The 19,666-nt window shown below is 51.0% G+C and overlaps 1 protein-coding gene and 1 long non-coding RNA gene across 16 annotated transcripts in view; both read right to left on the reverse strand.

The window, feature by feature from the left end:
- The window catches only part of CHKA (choline kinase alpha), a 63,880-nt gene extending 50,008 nt beyond the window's left edge, over positions 1 to 13,872 (reverse strand). For 14 of the 15 annotated variants that reach the window (XM_023240152.2, XM_023240146.2, XM_023240150.2 and 11 more), the window contains exon 1: positions 13,376 to 13,872. In XM_023240152.2, the coding sequence (XP_023095920.2) occupies positions 13,376 to 13,728 (353 nt within the window). In that variant the 5' untranslated portion in view covers positions 13,729 to 13,872. Of the gene's footprint in view, positions 1 to 13,174; positions 13,199 to 13,375 lie in introns of those variants that run through there. The other variant, XM_045039648.1, reaches the window with a different exon arrangement.
- On the reverse strand, positions 9,980 to 12,377 carry LOC123380662. Its single transcript, XR_006586730.1, has 3 exons — positions 12,067 to 12,377; positions 11,189 to 11,251; positions 9,980 to 10,020 (listed from the first exon to the last, which is right to left on the reverse strand). It is a non-coding gene; the product is annotated as an uncharacterized LOC123380662 (long non-coding RNA).
- Positions 13,873 to 19,666: the final 5,794 nt, after the last annotated feature.

The following is a 19,666-nucleotide window of genomic DNA, read 5'->3' on the forward strand; positions in this document are numbered from 1 at the left end:
AAAGAGTATTAGAGCAGAAGAACCCAGAGATACCATTTAAACCATAACTTCTCAAACTCTCCCATCAAAGTGTTTCGAATGCCAGGTAAGAAACACGTTTGCTTTCTCATAAGTGCAAACTTTTATATACATATCCAGGCAGCATTTTCTCTTCTGCTCCATAATATACCATTTTTCTGTTTTAACAAACACAGCTGGTCAATGCAAACTACTCTCTGAATCTGTTAATACAATTAGCTTTCTGGGGAGATTTATAAGATTACACGGTGGCCGGAGTACTAACATAGGTATTCTAGTTTGATAAGCACAAATCTAACCCTTTACTTGATTTTATGGACAAGAGAGTAGTTAAAAAAAAAAAAAAAAAAAAAAGAATAAGGAAAATTTTCAGTAAATTGGGCCCCAGCTCATTGAGCTTTTACTGCAAACTTCGTGCCTCAAGTCACATTAACAGATAATATTCTGGGTGCTTTTCAGGATTGTTATGCCCAGGCCTCCTTTTCAGCCCTGCATTTCCTGATGGCCTTTAACACAGCCTAAATGTTTTTTATCCATTATCTATAATAAGAGCTCATTTGCTTCTTGATTAATTTTCCAACCCTCCACTTCAGAGAACTAGATATTTTTCTCCCCCAACTTGTCTTTCTCTACATCAGCTCCATTGTTCCAGAGCTGGTAGCACACCCCTTTCCAACAGAAGTCTAGGCTGCTAGACAGTAAAGCAGCTCAGGGAAATTTATATGTTACCTACACCCCGGGGCAAGTCCGCAAAACCGCAAAACCCGGCAGTGCACAAAATAAATCAAGTTCCTCTTAATTTGCTACTAGGCCCGCACCATTCAAACAGGCTACTCAAAGCACAATTAATTCCCAGACGTAATATACTGGCAAAGTGTAAATCGTCAGGGAAGGGGAGAGAAAATGGACACTTCTCCGCTACGAGGTAAATGAGACAAGGCCACTGACGTCACCATTTGGGGCACAGCTGTTTTTCACCTGGAAGGCCAGCGGTGGCCGAAGTGCTCCCCTTTGAAACACAGGGAACAAGTCGCTTGAAGTGACCCAACCATAAGAGGAAGCAAAGGAAGGCGGCTACTGCTGCCACAGCTGGAAAGTTACCCCTCTGCTTTCTACTGTCCGGACCGTCCCGTGGGACAGGACAGTGCTGCCCGTAAACTCCTCACCCCCTCTCCAGGCGTAAAGTCACAGGAGCGAGCTGTCATCTTGGTTCCACAGCACAAACAGAGGAAACAAAGGCCACTTCGCAAATGTGTCCAGACTTTCCACCCACCTTGCCAAAAACATCAAATGCTACCATCAGGTGTTGGCCACGAAAACTGTTATTCAATTTTGGTTGCTCTGTAAAGTTCACATAGCGTGTTAAATACACTCTACATGTGAAAGGAAGTCAAGGGGTGTCTGCACGTGACTCCTGATGTCACAATTGTGAGTTCGAGCCCCACACTGGGTGTAGAAATTACTTAAAATAATAAAATGGTGGAGGAGGAGGAGGGAGGGGGGAGGAGGGGAAGAAGAGAAAGAAGAAGAGGAGGAGGAGGAGGAGGAAGAAGGAGGAGGAGGAAGGGGCCCCTGGGTGGCTCAGTTGGTGGCTCACCAACTCTTGGTGTGGCTCAGGTCATGATCTCACAGTTCATGGGTTCAAGCCCCATGTTGGGCTCTGCACTAACAATGCGGAGACTGCTTGGGACCCTCTCTCCCTCTCTGCCCTTTCCCTGCTCCTGCTCGCTTTTTCTCTTTTTCAAAATAAATAAACATCTAAAAAAAAAAAAGAAGAAATCATAAACAAAATTGTTAATAAAAATAAATAAAAGGAAGACAGACTGGAGTCAATGAGATCATCAAAACTTTCTCAGCCCCAGGGAAAAAGCTTAACAGTCCAGTAGATGTGATTTATTTGGGCTGCATCACGTGACCCACTTTAACACATCAGCATCAGGAAGCTGGCATACACAGTACAGATTTGGGCACTTGGCGAATGTCACATCCCGAGATTCAAGTACCAGTTTGTGGGTTAAGAAGTAGCTGGGGAGGGGCATCTGGGTGGCTCAGTCGGTTGTGTGTCCGACTTCAGCTCAGGTCAGGATCTCACAGTCTGTGAGTTTGAGTCCCGCATCAGGCTCTGTGCTGACAGCTCAGAGCCTGGAGCCTGCTTCAGGTTCTGTTGTCTCCCCCTTTCTCTGCCCCTCCCCTACTCATGCTCTTTGTCTCAAAAATGAATAAAAATTTAAAAAAAAAAATTTTTTTTAAAGAAGTAGTTGGGAGATTTTGCTGAAGAACAAATTTTAACTACAAGTTATAAGGCAAACATATAAGAGAGCTTCTGAGCTAGTCTCTGCATTTGCATCTAGGAGTGGCTTCAATGTTTTCAACTCTTTATGCTACAGAGTGTATTTTTCTAAAATTTTGGAGTATAATCACTTCGCTAGATAGGGTTTATTGTGTAATACAGCTTTTATTTTAGGAACACATTTTTAAACAGCTTTAAAACTGGCTCGCATCCTTTATTTGTAGACCTAGCAGGTCTCAAAGAGGTCACTTAATTCCTATTTTATTCCACAGCAGTCTAAGCAGGAAAATTCCATGCTATGGTGATACAACTTAGTGGAGTGCCCAAAGTCTTGAAATATGACATTCCTAATGTCAAACATCTACATACCTTTTTTTTCCAATTTTTCAACAGCCATTTTTTTAAGTTTTTATTTTTTATTTTTATTTTTTCAGTAGGCTCTAAGCTCAGCATGGAGACCAACACGGGGCTGGAACTCATACCCGTGAGATCAAGACTTGGGCTGAGATCAAGATTTGGATCCTTCACCTTACTGAGCCACCCAGGCACCCCTTTTTTCGTCTTCATTTTTTTTTAGTAATCCCTACACTCAACGCAGGGCTTGAATTTACAACCCTGAAGTCAAGGGTTTCCGTAGTGTAGTGGTTATCACGTTCGCCCGACAACCCTGAAGTCAAGAGCCAGCCAGGCACCCCTATTTTTTTCCAATCTTTAAATTGTGATAAAATACACATATCAATTTACCACCTTAACCGTTTTTAAGTGCACAGTTCAGTGGCATTAAGTGTATTCACACTGTTTTTGCAAACACCACCACCATTTGTCTCCACAACTCTTTTTATCTTGCAAAACTGAAACTGAGCCATTGGGCACTAGCGCTCCGTTCTCCCCCCACCCCCGCCACCACCATCTACTCTGTGTGTATGAATATGACTCCGCTAGAGGTCTCACAGAAGTCGGATCGTACAATACAGGTCTTTTTTGTGACTGGCAAGCATTTCACTTATTAGCATGTCCTCAAGGTTAATCCCTGTGGTAGCATGTGTCAGAACCTCCTTCTTTTAGGGGCGCCTGGGTGGCTCGGTTGGTTGAGTGTCCAACTCTTCATTTAGGCTCAGGTCATGATCCCAGGGTCATGGGATCAAACGGAGTATGGAGCCTGCTTAAGCTTCTCTCTCTCCCTCTGCCCTTCTCCCTGGCTCGAGTGCGCGCTCTCAAATTAAAAAAAAAAAAAGACTCCTTTAAGGTTAACAAATATTCCATTGTACGTAAATGGGACATTTTGCTAATCCATTCATCCATCAAAAACATCTGTATATCTTTAATTGTTTGGAAAAGGATTCATATTCAGGTGTATCAGCTCAATGTTCAGGGAATGATCAACCCAAGAACCTGCCTGCTCCAGAGAAATCTTGAACAAAAGATTTTCACCTGCCAAACTAAGATGGGGAGTTATCTGATCCGCACCTAACCAACCGTATTTTGCTAAAAAGCAAAAAAGCTCCTGAAATGTCTGCAAATTATCCACAAGTAACTGGGCATCAAGTCCAGCATGCAGACTCAGTCTCCCTGGGGCTCGCCGCCTGGAAACAAAAGGTTTCACTTTTTCTCAAAGTCAAATGACTGGGGGGCAAGGGGGGGGGGAATTCAAACACAACCACTATCTCCACAGAGAAAGGACTGGCAAGAACAAAGGACTGGATACATAGAAAATAGAAGACAGTGAAATACCAAAACAGCCAATGAATTTGGAGCACAAACGGAATAAGGAAAAAAAAGGGGGGGGGTGGATTTTTGCAAAATTCTTCTGACCATCTAAAACTCAACTTGAAATAATCATAGCTCAGGTGGAGGGGAAAAAAAAAACAAAACCAGAGTGAAATGCCAGCATCAGTGTGTGGTAATCAGGAACAGATGCCTTAACCCCGAGCCTGGAGGCAGAGTTAAGAGAACAGCCTTTGACCTTGGTGAGCTGCTGGCTCCCAGACAGCTGTGTGGCCTTGGGCAAGTTACTCGATGCCTTTTAAGCCTGTCTTCTCACCATAAAATAATGCAGGAGCATCTGATAGGGGTTTTTGTGATGATCAGGTAATGCCAGCTGCTCACCAGGAGCAACGGTAAAGCAAAGGTGCGTGTGTTAAGAGTGGGCCAAACGGACGGAAGAGGAAAGCTGGTCTTCAGTCCCGCATTCCAAGGGCTGTTCAACCTTGGCACTGTTGACACTCGGAGTCTGAGAATCCTCTGCTGGAGGAAGAGGAGGGGTTGTCCTTTGTACTGTAAGATGGTTAGCGGTATCCCTGCTCTCCACCCACTACATCCCCTTAGTGCCACCACCACAACCACCACCCAGTCGTGGTAATCCACGTGTCCCACAGAAAGGGTTCCTAAAACACCGATTTTTTTTTTTTTAAGTTTACTTATTTATTGTGAGAAAGACAGCGGACAGAGGAGGGGCAGAGAGAAAGGGAGAGCGAGAGAATCCCAAGCGGGCACCGCACTGTCAGTGCAGAGCCCGACGTGGGGCTCGAACCCACGAACCGTGAGATCGTGAACTGAGCCGAAACCAAGAGTCAGATGCTTAACTGACTGAGCCACCCAGGCGCCCCCCCTAAAATACCCATTTCAAGCCGCTATTCTTTTTTTTTTTTTTTTAACCTTTATTGATTTTTGAGACAGAGAGAGAGCATGAACAGGGGAGGTTCAGAGAGAGAGGGAGACACAGAATCTGAAACAGGCTCCAGGCTCTGAGCTGTCAGCACAGAGCCCGACGCGGGGTTCGAACTCATAGACCGTGAGATCATGACCTAAGCCGAAGTCGGCCGCTTAACCGACTGAGCCACCCAGGCGCCCCTCAAGCCACTATTCTTAGCATCCTTGGAAGGTAGCATGCTTCTTCCTGCTTTTCTCACCAGAGAGGTTCTTGCACCTTTCAGAGTTCAGGGGTGCTGCCACTTTCTCCACAAAGGGCTCCCACATCACTCCTAGCTCACATGGACCTCCCAGGCCTTATTGTCTTACTGTTTCATCATCAGCCCCTGGGTCACTGGGACACTGAACAGAAAAAGCACCGGCCACAGTGAGATGTGTAAATATGTTATGAATGACAAGGAGTGGCGCCTGGCTGGCTCAGTCAGTAGAACATACAACTCTTGACCTCGGGGGTTGTGAGTGTGAGCCCCAGGTTGGGTACAGAGCTTGCTTACACACATGCACAACTTATGAAAGACATGTACAGTACAACCTCGTTGCAGATACAAAACAGACCCCTGAAAAGCTAAAGACAAGGGCTGTCCAAGGGCAGGACAAGATTCTCCGCCAGCTGATAGAGGATGGTGAGATAGTGGAGGGGGCTAGGCTGGCTGCCAGGGTTCCACTGCAGGGAAAAACCCAGAAGGAGAACATGGGCATCGGTATCAGAGCTGGACAAGCTAAGAGGCTAGACTGAAAAAAAAAAAAAAAAAATCCTGGAATTAATAAGAATTATAGCAAGGTTGCAGGATACAACGTTAACATAAAAGTCAATCACTGTCCCCTATACTAGCAATGAACAAGTACAAATTAAAATCAAAGACCTATTCTCACATACATCAGCAACCAAAAAATGAAACACTGAAGTATAAATGTAACAAAATACGAACAAGATCTATAAGAAGAAAAATACAAACCTCTAATGAAAAATATCAAAGAACTAAATAAAATGAAGAACTAGCCCATGCCCATGGATAGGAAGACTCGATACTGCCAAGATGTCAATTCTTCCCTACTTGTGTAGATCCAACAAATCCCAATCAAAATCCCAATGTTGGCAAACTGACTCTGGAGTTTACATGGAGGGGCGAAACACCCAGAATAGCCAATCTGGTATTGAAGGAGAAGAACAAAGTCAGACGACTGACACTACCTGACTTCAAGACTTACTACAAAGCTGCATAATCAGGACTGTGTGGTGTTGGCAAAACAATGGACAAACAGATCGATGGAACAGATTGCACAGCCCAGAAATAGATCCACATAAATACAGTCCACTGATCTTGACAAAGAGCAAAGGCAATTTAGTAGGGAAAGGACAGTCTTATTAACAAATGGTGCTGGAATGACTAGACATTCACATTTAAAAAATGAAATCTAGACACAGACCTTACACTCTTCCCCAAAGGCAACACAAAATGGATCCTAGATGTAAACGTAAAATGCAAAACGACAAACCAGACTATAACAGGAAATCACCTAAACAACCCTGTTACGGTGATTACATCTTAGATACCACACCAAAGGCATGATCCATGAAAGAAATAATTGATAAGCTGGACTTCATTAAAATTTAAAACTTCTCCGCAAAAGACGTCATTCAAGAAAGTAAGACGACAACCACAAACTGGAAGCAAATACCTGCAAAAGACACTGCGTAAATGACTATCGGCCAAAAGATACAAAGAACCCTTTGATCACGACAATAAGGAAATAAACAGCTCAACTTAAAAAATGGGCAAAAACCCTAAACGCACGCCTCACCAAAGAAGACAGGCAGAGGACAAGAAAGCATATACATCACATGTCCTCAGGGAATTGCAAATTAAAACCACAAGACACCAGCTCACACCTATTAGAGTGGCCCAAATCTAGACCACTGACCCCGAATGCGGGCAAGGGTGCGGAGCGACAGGAGCTCTCGCTCACAGCTGCCGGGACACGACGGAGCAGCAGCCCTGGAGATCAGACCAGCAGTATCTTTTTTTTTTTTTTTTTTAATGTTTTTATTTGTTTTTGAGACAGAGAGAGACAGAGCATGAACAGGGGAAGGGCAGAGAGAGGGGGAGACACAGAATCCGAAACAGGCCCCCAGGCTCTGAGCTGTCAGCACACAGCCCGACGTGGGGCTCAAACTCACAAGCTGTGAGATCATGACCTGAGCTGAAGTCAGACGCTTAACCGACTGAGCCACCCAGGCGCCCCAGACCAGAAGTATCTTAACAAAACGAAACATGCCCTTACCCCACGAGCTAGCAACCGCACCCCTTCATATTTACTCAAAAGAGGAGAAAGCTTATGTCCGCACAGAAAGCTGCACACGGATATTTACAGCAGCTTTCTTCCTAACCGCTGAAACTTAGAGGCAACCAAGGGGTCCCGCAGTAGGTAAACGGACAGACCGTAGTCCATCCGGATGAAATAGTGTTCAGTACTGAAACGACACACACTATCAAGCCACGAAGGAGACTTTTAAATGCAGGCTGTTAAGTGAAAGAAGCCAATCGAAAAGGCTACATGCTTCGTGCTTCCCATCATACGACATCTGAGAAAAGGGGTTGGGAGGAGAGAGGGGTAAATAAACAGGCAGAGGACAGAGGACTTTCAGGGCACAGACGCTACTCTGCAGGTTGCTACAATGGTGGAAATGCGTCATCATACATTTCTCCAAACCCACAGAATGCACAACACTGGAAGTGAACCTTAGCGTAAAGTAACTCATGGACTTTGAGTGACGGTGACGTGTTGATGTAGGTTCGTGGATTTTAACAAATGTACCACTCGGGTGTGGGGGGCGGGGGGCGATGTCAACAGTGATGGAGGTTTTGGTGGGGTGGGGGACTGGGGTATACAGGAACTCTCTGTACTTTCTGCTCAGTTTGGCTGTGAACTAAAACTGTTCTAAAAAAAATTAAGTTTATTTTTTCTAAGTAAGCTCTATGCCCAATGTGGGGTTCGAACTCACGACCCCAAGATCAAGAGTCACATGCTCCACTAAGCCAGTCCTATGCTCCAAGTTTATTAATTTTTTAAAAAAGTAAGACCCCTTAAGGGACCAAATTTTCACAGTAAACAGTAAAAACAAAATATAAATGAAACATCTTGGAAAATGAAACTAAGTTATTTATAACATAAGTTATAATGCAACCGTGCACATAAAAAGGAAATTAGGTAGGGAATTTTGGCATAATTTTACCAAAAAGTTAATGATGACACCATAAACCATAATTCACTCCCTGTTTGACTTTTATTGCATCATTCTGCAAATACATCTACGGACTTGGCCAGTCTTTTCAAGGGCTTCTCTCTGTTTTTTGATGTTTAAATGATTCTATTGTGAAGGGCTCATGGTATCATCCTCCCCATCAATTTTCAACTGTTAGTGGGTCTGTGGGATATATTGTGTCAACAGGTATGTGTGAAACTTTAACAGCTCTCAAGCGTTTCTTCCAGCAAACTTCAGGAAATCTTGCAGAGATCTGCAATTTCATTTCACAACTGACTGTGACTTTTATCAATCAGCAGCAAGAGTGATAATAACAAACACTTGATTTGATGGGCCTGGACAAAAGTTAGTGTTCAGCTGTGACAGTTGGGCATGGACAAAATTTTTGAGCGGTCAGTTTATTAATGACAATTTCTATGTTATAGTAATTTTTTTAAACGTTTATTTATCTTTGAAAGGGAGAGAGAGAGAGTGCGAGCAGGGAGGTGCAGAGAGTAAGACACAGAATCTGAAGCAGGATCCAGGGTCTGAGCTGTCAGCACTGAGCCCAACTTGGGGCTCGAACCCACGATCCGTGGGATCATGACCTGAGCTGAAGTCGGAGGCTTAACCGCCTGAGCCACCCAGGCACCCCTATGTTATGGTAATTCTTATCTTTCCCTATACCACTGCTAAAGAACTCAGGCAAACAACAGTCTGATTCCAGAGACCCCTGCCATCAATCACATTAAAAGGATAGTGAAGAGGCCAATTTAAGCTAAAATCCAGTGCCTACCACGAGTCAGGCACTATTCCACTGCTGGAGACACGAGGATGAACAGGAAATGCCCTCTAGGAATTAATTCAATCTAACATGGGAGTCAAAGAATAAACACACAGATGCGGTAAGTGCTGCTGCCGTGAAGGTGTGTATGTATATGAAGTGCTATGGAGGACAAACAAACAGGGAAGAAATTAATTCTGTTTCTCCCTAAGCCAGGCCTCGAAGGAGGAAGTTTAGAAGCAGACACCAGGCTGCCAAGCAGAGTAGTGGCGCAAAGAAAGGCCTGGAGACTGAAAACACAAAGCGCATTCAGGAAACGCAGGGTCCAGTGTAACTAGCTCCCTGTTCCTTGTTGCTGGCAAGGGGGGGAGAGCGATTTTTAAACAACAGCAACGACAACAAGAAAGAACCACTCTAAAAAGGGAGGCTGGGGCCCAAGCTGAAAGCACGCCAACAAGTTTGGATTTTAATCTCCAGCTACAGGAAGCCACGGTAAACTTTTAAAGCTAAAGGAACAGGGGTGCCTGGGCGGCTCAATCAGTTGAGCCTCTGACTCTGGCTCAGGTCATGACCTCTAGTTCGTGGGTTTGAGCCCCGTGTCGGGCTCTGTGCGGACAGCTCGGAGCCTGGAGCCTGCTTTGGATTCTGTGTCTCCCTCTCTCTCTGCCCCTCCCCACTTGTGCTCTGTCTCTCTCAAAAATAATAAATAAACATTAAAAAAATTTTTAAAAATTTTTTTAAACAAGAATAACAATATTTGAGAAATACCGGGCAACAAGATATAGAATGGATGGGGGTGGGGGGGACCCAAAGTGCAAGGACATCCACAGGTGCCTCCTGGTACAGGGTCTAAGCAAGGGCGCAGGCCTGGACTCCTGGCTTCAGAAACAGCAAACAGAGGAGACAGCAGGTGTGAACGCAAAAGGCAAAAGCGGCTCACCAGGTCTCAGCTGTCACTGCAGGCAGAGGAGGGGCCTGTGGGGGAGTGCAAAGGTGGCAGTGGTCCTGCAGCTCTGGCCAGCTGCTGTTTCAACTCCAAGACAGAAAGCAGCAAAAGCATATTCCAGGGTGGGAAGGAGCAAAAGGGTTAAACGTGGGACAGTCTAGACGGACTGAGTCGAGGTGGTGAGGTCTGATAAACCCCTGCGGACAGACCAGCACTCAGTAAAAAGCTGAAAGATTGTGAAGTGTCACTAACACGATAGCCAGAGACACAGGAAGTGCCACCTGCCTGTGGAGGGCCACTGGATTTCGACCCAGAGGAATCCCTTTCCTCGCTCTGAACTGCCTCTTTTGCCCCCCACCTTATTTTGAGAGAGAGAGAGAGAGCGCGCGCACAAGTGAGCGAGGGACAGAGAGACAGAATCACACAAGGAGCAGGGGGAGGGGGGAGAGAGTGGGGGAGGGGGGAGAGAGTGGGGGAGGGGGGAGAGAGTGGGGGAGGGGGGAGAGAGTGGGGGAGGGGGGAGAGAGTGGGGGAGGGGGGAGAGAGTGGGGGAGGGGGGAGGGGGCAGGGGGAAGGGAGAGGGAGGGAGAGGGAGGGAGAGGGAGGAAGGGAGGGAGAAGGAGGGAGGAAGGGAGGGAGAAGGAGGGAGGAAGGGAGGGAGAAGGAGGGAGGAAGGGAGGGAGAGGGAGGGAGGAAGGGAGGGAGAGGGAGGGAGGAAGGGAGGGAGAGGGAGGGAGGAAGGGAGGGAGAGAGGAAGGGAGGGAGAGAGGAAGGGAGGGAGAGAGGAAGGGAGGGAGAGAGGAAGGGAGGGAGAGAGGAAGGGAGGGAGAGAGGAAGGGAGGGAGAGAGGAAGGGAGGGAGAGAGGAAGGGAGGAAGGGAGGGAGAGAGGGAGAGAGGGAGAGAGGGAGAGAGGGGGGGAGAGAGGGAGAGAGGGGGGGGGGGGAGAGAGAGAGAGAGAGAGAGAGAGAGAAGCAGAGCTCACCCGAAACGGGGCTCAAGTTCAAGAACCAAGAGCTCATGACCTGAGCCAAAGTCAGATGTGTAACAAACTGAGCCACCTAGGGGCCCACCTCTTTTGCCCCTTTTTAAAGCTAGGCATCACCCGCTTCCCATGTGCTAAATCACCTCTTTTCTCATTAGACCCGTTCCATAATTACATTCTATTGCAAAAAACAGGACTAAGAGGCAATGTATACCATAGTTTTAAAAGGTCCTCTAAACAGGAGAGCTTCCAAGACTACTTCTGCGAGTACCAATTCCTGGAGAAAAGAAAACATCTTCAATGCTCTTACAGGAACAGAGAGAACATGAGCAGAGAGAGAGGGGACACAGAATCGGAAGCAGGCTCCAGGCTCCGAGCTGTCAGCACAGAGCCCAACGCGGGGCTCGAACTCACAAACCACGAGATCATGACCTGAGCCAAAGTCGGACGCTTAACCGACTGAGCCGCCCAGGTGCCCCTATTCATTTTTTTAATGTAAGTGTCTCCAAAACGATGACATTCAGGTAGGCCTGAAAATTCTCAAAGAAAAGGGTGACAGAGATCATCCCAGGCCATGTAATCATCAGTCTGTATAAACGAGAAACCTAGAGGGGCTGGAGGGCAGCGGCTATTCGCTGATGTCAGAGTCTGAGAGACTGGGTCTCTGGCACCCCACTCCTGCCCCAGCGCTCTTGCCTGTCGCCTGTGAGGATGTTCGGACACCCGGGATCCAGCCTTAAGACATTCCCTTGTGGGCCCTTTCAGGGGAGTGTCACTGGTCGGTTAAGCTGTTGTGTTTTGCTTAAAACTGTCACTGTAGGGGCGCCTGGGTGGCTCAGTCGGTTAGGTTAGGCGTCCGACTTCGGCTCGGGTCACGATCTCACGGTTGGTGAGTTTGAGCCCCGCGTGGGGCTCTGTGCTGACAGCTGGGAGCCTGGGTCCCGCTTCAGATTCTGTGTCTCCCTCTCTCTCTGCACCTCCCCTGCTCACACTCTGTCTCCCTCAAAAATAAATAAACATTAAAAAAAAATTTTAATAAGTAAAATGAAAATATAAAAAGCCTTTCACTGGGCAAACTCTTTTGATTCCCACCTTTGGCTCCTACTGCTCGTAAGCAAATCTGTGAGAGGGGCCAGAGGCGCAACAAGGAAGTGAAGCTCTGCTGCAAGACTGGGCACAGAAAAGGAATCAAATGACTAAAACTGGAGTTGGGGATTATCAGTGGCAGCCGGCCAGTTTCCAGATACTACACTCAGCCTAGTCAACCAGCTAAAAGAAAACGGGCAGAGAAAGAAATGCACTTTTAAAGGTCTAGGGGCGCCTGGGGGGCTCAGGGCACCGTCTCGAGGTTCGTGAGTTCCAGCCCCGCACCCAGCTCACTGCTGTCGGGTGCAGAGCCAGCTTCGGACCCCCTGCCCCCCTCTCTCTGACCCTCCCCCATTCATGCTCTGTCTCGCTCTGTCTCAAAAATAAATAAACAGGGGCGCCTGGGTGGCGCAGTCGGTTGAGCCTCCGATTTCAGCCAGGTCACGATCTCGCGGTCCGTGAGTTCGAGCCCCGCGTCGGGCTCTGGGCTGATGGCTCAGAGCCTGGAGCCTGTTTCCGATTCTGTGTCTCCCTCTCTCTCTGCCCCAACCCCGTTCATGCTCTGTCTCTCTCTGTCCCAAAAATAAATAAACGTTGAAAAAAAAAATAAACATTAAAAAAAAATTTTTTTTAAATAAATAAATAAATAAATAAATAGGCCCCACGCTAAATGTTAAACGGTCATCTCCTGGGACCAGAGTGGCCCCAAAAATCAAGGCAGCCCCTTTTCCTCTTCCGTCTGAATAAACACACGCGGACATTTTCCCGGTCATTTAAATATATGGCTACATATTTTTAGCTTAAGAAAAGGGGAGGCCCTTTCCACCTCGCTCCTCGTCATTCCTGGAGCCACACCTCCTAAACTCGGACCACGGAGACACCCCTATGTCTGAGCAGCGTTAGCGGGGAACGAGCAGATGTTACCCCCCCCCCCGACACGAACAAGTGAATTTCGGGGGGCGGGGAGCAAGTCGCGGACGCGAGGAACTAGCAGTGAAGTCACCAAGGGTCTTCTTTTAAAGCCCCTCACAACATCCCTCCTCACTCAAGGCCCTGAACCCCAGAGGCAGGGCCTCCCCTGGCAAGGTTTCACGAGCTTCTGCACAAAACGCACTTTGTGATGATTCAACGGTATTGTTCTGCTCGGAGGAGACCTGTCTTCGCATGGAACCGGGATCCGTTCAACAGCCGGTCTTCTGGAAGGTCTGGGGGGGGGGGGGGGGCTTGGGTTTCCCACGGGGTCCGCCCCCGCCCCGGCCAGCGGCTCCCCCGCGTCCGCCCTGCGCGCCCACCCCGGCGGGGCGCCGCCACCGACCTGATGACACTGATGTGGAACTGGTCCTCGCGAAGGCCCCGCCAGGCGCCGGGCAGGAACTCCTTGCACCACAGATAGGCCCTGCGCCGCGTCCGAGGCTCGGGCTGCTCGTCGGCCGGCGGCGGCGGCGGCGGCGGCGGAGGCAGCGGCAGCGGCGGCGGCGGCGGCGGCGGCAGCGCGAGCGGCGGCTGCGGGCCGCCCAGCTGCTTGGGCTCGAGGTCGCTGGCGGCGTCGCGCTGCTGCCCCACGCCGGGCGCCGGGGCCGCGCTGCCGCCGCCGCCGCCGCCGCAGCTCAGGAGCAGCCCGAGCGGCGAGGGCTCCGCCTCGCCCCCGTTGCAGAACTTGGTCTTCATGCCGGGCAGGCGGCCGAGGAGGCGCGGACGGCCGCAGCGCGAGAGAGCGAGGCTCAGGGTCCGGCCGGGCGCCCCCCTCACGGAGGCCGGGCGCGGAGGCCGCCCGCCGGCTCGCTGACCGGCCGGCCGGGGGCGGGAGCGGCGGTTGGGGGCGCGCCGGGCGGGCGCGGGGCGGCGGCGCGGAGGGAGCGAGCGAGCGAGCGAGCGAGCGAGCAGCGGACGGCGGCGGCGGCGGCTGAGACGCTCGGCGGGCCCGGCTGGCCGCGGCGCGCGCTCCTATACCGCCGCCGCACGAGGAGCGCCGCCCGCGTCACAGCCCGCCCTCGAGCCCGCCGCTGATTGGCCGCCGGCCGCCGCCGATTGGCCTCACAGCCGCCACCGCCCTCTCCACGCCACCTCCCTATTGGCTGCGGCACCGCCCCCCGCCCCGGGCGCTGCCGGCGCGGGGGGCGGGGCCGGCGCGGGGGGCGGGGGCGTCGAGCCGGAGCCGGGGGTCGCCGGGTTGGAGAGCAGCAATTGAGGTGCGGGGGCGCCCGGAGAGCGGCGCGGGGGCCCGGTGGGTGCCTCCGGCCCCTGAGCCTCGGGCAGCCCGGGCTTGGCTCTGGGAGCCGAAACTTCGCTCGGACCCCTGGGAACCCCAGGACATCTGAAGCCGGGGCCTGGCAGGGTGCAGGCAGGAAGCTAGTGCCTGCAGGCTGGCTTCTCTTTTTGCATGACCTTGGGGCAAGGCACCTCTCTCTGCTGCTCCGTGGGTGTGTTTTTATAACACTTCCCAGCGCCGGCTCGGCTCCTTGCGAGGCGCGGCCGCGCTCCGAACAACCCAGAGCCGGAGGAATTATTTTCCCCGGGTCCGAAAACAGGGCAGAGGCGATTGGCTCAAGGCTGAACAAGGGACCCCGCCCTCCGGGGGGGGGGGGTCCCTCCCGCAGCCTCAGTTTCCCTGTCCTTGGTGCTGAGGACGCCGGGCACTGAAGGCTCGGGGCAGGCGGGGCGGCATCCCGCAGCGGGGCCGCCGCAGCCACGCGGATCACTGGCCAAAGGTGAGTGCCACGGGGCTGCTGGCTTTGTGGACGCGCCCCGCCCGCCCCCGCGCAGGAGGCAGCCGCGTGACCGTGACTAACGCACCTTTGCCCGCGGAGGGGGACGAGGGCCCCTTCTCCAGTTGGCCACCCCGGCCTCTGCCCCTCACTCCTGTTTGAGCCCGTGGCCGATCCTTTCTGGTAGGGGGTTACAGATAAATATAAAAATTACAGATCCTATTTTACGGGACGTGAGCTGGGACAAGAGGTTTCCCAGGCTGCTTAGGAAATTAAGCGCCTGGATTACAGAAAATGGCTTCTGTGTGGGATTTCACAGTCGGCCAGAAGCAAACATCTCTTTTTAGATCGTGTGTGCTTGGCTGAACTTGCTCCAAGAAAAGTGGACTTTTTGAACAAAAGTATTATAATGAAAAGGGGCCTTTGACAAGACAGCTGTAGAGGTGGGCCTGTGCACTGAACTGAGGACCTGGGAGTAGCCTGGGCGTTTTAGAAGGGAAGCCGGGTGGGAGTCCCATTGGATGTTTGAAAAGCTGAAAATTCAAGGTCTTCAGTCAGGCCATTTAGATAAAGTAGCCAAGGACTTTGTCTAAAAATACCACTGCAGGGGTGGGACCGTGTCCATGGCCTACCCAGGTGACAGACCTTTTGTCCCCCTGGCACCCGCCTAGTAATCTCAGGAATGCCAGAAACCTGGCGGGGAGGAAAGGGCGTTAGAAGTAAGGGTTGGGTCTCTGTTGTTTGAAATAACCCTGGCGTCTGCTGGTTTGAGCTGTTAGAACCCACAGGCGCCTTTATGGGACTGCCGTTCCCTGTGGGAGGAAAACGATGCCTTATTAAAGGTGTTGGAAAAGTTTTATCTGTTATTGCTTCCGTTTATAGATGTGGAGACTGAGTCCTGCAGGGTCTGCGTGTTTCAGCTGAGGCCCCTCGGCTAAGATGAGAGGCCAGGGCAGGTGTCCCCGCTCCTTTGTGTGAAGAAAGAGCATTACTTCCAAGAGGATATAAAACTTCCCTCCCCTGCAGGCAAGCTAAAGTCCTGAATGTAGCTCTCATTAGCTCATCCTTCGTTTGGCCACTCAGGGCCCACCCTCAGGGCTGGGGCAAAACTACCGGAGGGGAGACTGAGGAAGCTTGGCCTAGAGTAACGCTAAAGACTAATTCTGCCATAGAAGTAGGGGAAGCCTCCCCAGCCTTGCCTCTTGAGCAAGGCTTTAGAGGGTTGAGAAGGCATTTTCCACGCAGTCCGCTTTCCAGAGTCACCTGTGAGGATGCATAGCGAAGACGGGGTCTGGCGTGCAGTAGGCACTCAAGAAAAGTTCCAGACCCATCACGATCCACAAAGAGAAACCCAGAGTGATAAGTCTGCTCATGACCCTTGACCTGGCAACCCCATTCCCAAGACTTTCTCCCAAGCAGTCATGCAAAGCATGAAGCCCCCATGCATCGTTGAACTGTCCACTGCCTCACCATCCGTAATTGGAAAAGGCTGGAAACAATCTGAATGATTGTCCGGCACCTGGACTGGGGTATCAAAGATGCTGAGTCCGAGGGGCGCCTGGCTGGCTCAGCTGGTGCAGCGTGTACCTCTCGATCTCGGGCTTCAAGCCCCACTCTGGGCATTGAGTTTACTAAAAAAAAAAAAAAAAAGATGTTGAGCCCACATGTCCGTGTATCAGACAGAAGTGAAACGCGACCGGGTTGAAGGTGGTAGGAAGGGTTCATTTTCCATTTTTCTCAAGTGCCTTCAGTGCACCAGTCATAAGGCTTGGCCGCACGGGTTAATGAGGAAAACGGCTACGCCTGGCTCCCGGTCCAATCAAGAATAGCAACACTGTCCCCCCCACTGCCACACTGTGCCTCTCCCCTCATCCCCGCTTGTTTATTGTGTATTGTCAGTCTCCTCCCCACATGGGACTTCCAGGAGAGATCTTGACCAGCAGGCCCTGATTGTAGACAGTCAAATATTTCTGCCTGGATGAAGTTCTGGCTCCTCACTAAGTAGCTGTATGACTTGGGACTGAGCCTCAGTTTCCGCGGCTCTAAAATGGGGATCACAGGCATGCCTCAGAGACATGACAAGTCCGGTTCCAGACCACCGTGATAAAGCAAGTATCACAGTGAAGTGACTCAAATGAATGTTTTGGTTTCCCGGTGCCATATATCAAAGTTATGTTTCCACTACACTGTAGTTTATTTATTTATTTTTTTTGATGTTTATTTTGAGAGAGAGAGCACGAGCCGGGGAGAGGCAGAGAGCGAGGGAGAGGGAGGACCCCAAGCAGGCTCCGTGCTATCCGCCCAGAGCCCGACGTGGGGCTTGATCTCACGAACCGTGAGTTCACGACCTGAGCTGAAATCAAGAGTCGGACGCTCAACCAACGGAGCCACCAGGTGCCCCAAAAATAAAATCTTAAAAAAAAAAAAAGAAGGAAGAAAAAATTTCCAAAAGCTCTGATTGATGCTGAATTCTGAGAGCAGACAAAGAGGGTGTGGGTGGTCGGCCTTAGGAGCAATAGGGATTCGGGGAGACAGTAGATCTCGAGGCCCCTGTCCAGTCCCAGGCATTCCCGCAGACTGATTCCTCTGGCCTGAGGGACTGGCCAGGGGAGTCCCCAGGGCCACTAGGCAGACCAGGGTCCCACGGGCCACCGCCCTGCCACCAAGTGCAACCGCAAGGCCTGTTCCAAGGAAGGGCTTTCTGAGTTTGCCTCCCTGGAAATGGAGGGACCGTTTGTCAAGCACTTGATAGGAGCAGGCCCTATGCTGTGTCCTTTACCTGTATGCGGCATTTTTGAGGTTTCGGAACTAGCAATGAAGTGAGTGTAATTAACACTTCCATCTCCAGCAGGCAGCTAGGAAGGGCAGAACCCGGGGACCCACCAGGACTTCCTCTGAATACAGGGGAGCCTTGGCTGTCAGCACCAAAAGCACCTTTGGCCCAGGAAGCAGCAGAAGCTGGGCGCAGTGGGGGTTCCCTAGAGGGCCGGCTGGGCTGTGCTCACCACCCCCTCCCAGGCTGTCCCCAGGACCAGGCTCCCTTACTTCATTTCTGAGCCTTAAAATATTGATGTGAGTACTCACAGGCCAACAGGCTGAAATCCTACATGCTCACGATTGGGTTTCAGCCCCCGCCAGCAGAGTAACAGAGCTGGGCCCCTTCACGGAGTACCTGGGTTGGACCCCACCCCAGGATGCTCTGCCAGCTAGCTCGAGACTGGGCAGGCCTGGCAGCTTCCTGGAGGCCTCTGAGCACTGAGAGCGAGTGTGGTCTTCCCTGGTGGCCTCCTGCCATGCACCCAGCCTCAGTGAATGAAGGCCACAGGCAGGGCTTAGGTCCCAGAGGGTTTAAGGAAAGCAGGTGACTTGAATGCCCACGTGTCTGGCGGATGGGACAGGCCCTCCCTCCTGCCATCCTCCATTTGCAGGGACCCTGAGTATAGCATTAAGGGTAAAAACCTGTCTTTGCATCTTGTGCCTCCACTCACAGTGTGGCCTTGGACAAGTCACCTACCTCTCTAAGCCAGATGAAGATAATTGTTCCTACCCTAGAGCATTATTGCAGGGGTGTGGGGGTGGGGAGCGTCACTGATGCAGGCAGAGAAAGGCCTGGCCACAGAGTCAGGGCCCCGCAAAGGGTAGCTGTGCTCTTCAACTGATTGTTAGCTGGATTCCCAGAGGCTGGAGGAGACCATAATCACCTGCGGTCAGGAAGGATGCACCTGTAGCAACCCATCCCAGGTGCCACCAGGAGAGCAAAGCCCGCGGGAACTCTGGCAATATGGGCCTTGTACTGAACAAATCGATGCTTGTATCCCACATGCAAAACTTCCCGTACAAGATCATTTTACTGTTCACGAGTGACCGTGGGAAGGGGCATAGCGTGAAGAACGTCTTTCGAGCCTGGCCACCCGTCTCTGTGAGCATCTGGTTGTCCTTATTTAGAGCTGACAGCAGAAATCTAAATCTGAGGTCCTACGGGCTGGTAAAGCCTTCCCGAGATCCCTGTGGGAGAACCTGGGCAGTGGCCATCCAGCTATGGGAAGTGATTCCCTACGGCCCTCCCAGAGCACATGCTGTGTCCCCAGAGCCTGTGGGGGTGGGGTTTCTTAAGTTTATTTATTTTGAGAGAGAGAAAGAGAGAGAGTGGAGGAGGGGCAGAGAGAGAGGGAGAGAGAATCCCAAGCAGGCTCCACACTTTGAGTGCCAAGCCCGACATGGGCTCCATCCCATGAGCCATGAGATCACGACCTGAGCTTAAATCAGAAGTCAGATACTTAACCGACTGAGCCACCCAGGTGCCCCCAGAGCCTGGGTTTTAGAGCAGACCTTTCAAACTCACTTTTCCAAATTTGGTGCAAACCTGCCCTGTGGTTTTTTGTTTTGTGTGTGTGTATGTGTGTGTGCCTTGCGTGCATTACTTTTGTAACACCATAAATGCATTTTTAAAGAGATCCTACGTATGATGAAAGTCATACCACGGAGAGGAGGCTTCTGGGCTAGAGGCCCGGAAGCCTTGGTTCAGACTCTGCAGCCTACTGGGCTCCTGTCTCCCCAGTCAGCCCCGGGCTCTGAGGCTGGACTGGTGCCAGGCGGCTTTGGGACAGTTCTCCTTTCTGTGTAGAAAGACCAGCAGGATCCAGGGATGCCCTGTGCAGATGGGTAAGCTGAGATCCAGCGTCACAGGTGGGAGTGAGTGACCGTGCTGACCCAGGATGCTATGGCCACTGCTGTGCCAACCCCACTTGCCATTCTCCCAGCCCAGGGTCTGGCTTCTTCCTGCTGGGAGGGCCTCCCATCCCCAGCCCGCGTGCCCCTAGCCCTGTCCCCACCGACCTAGAAGCAAGGAAGCTGGCAGCCCCCAACCCCAGCCGGCCTGAAGAAGCCGCCCAGAGGTCGGT

This window comes from Felis catus, chromosome D1 (genome assembly GCF_018350175.1).
Source record: "Felis catus isolate Fca126 chromosome D1, F.catus_Fca126_mat1.0, whole genome shotgun sequence".
Taxonomy (NCBI): Eukaryota; Metazoa; Chordata; class Mammalia; order Carnivora; family Felidae; genus Felis; species Felis catus.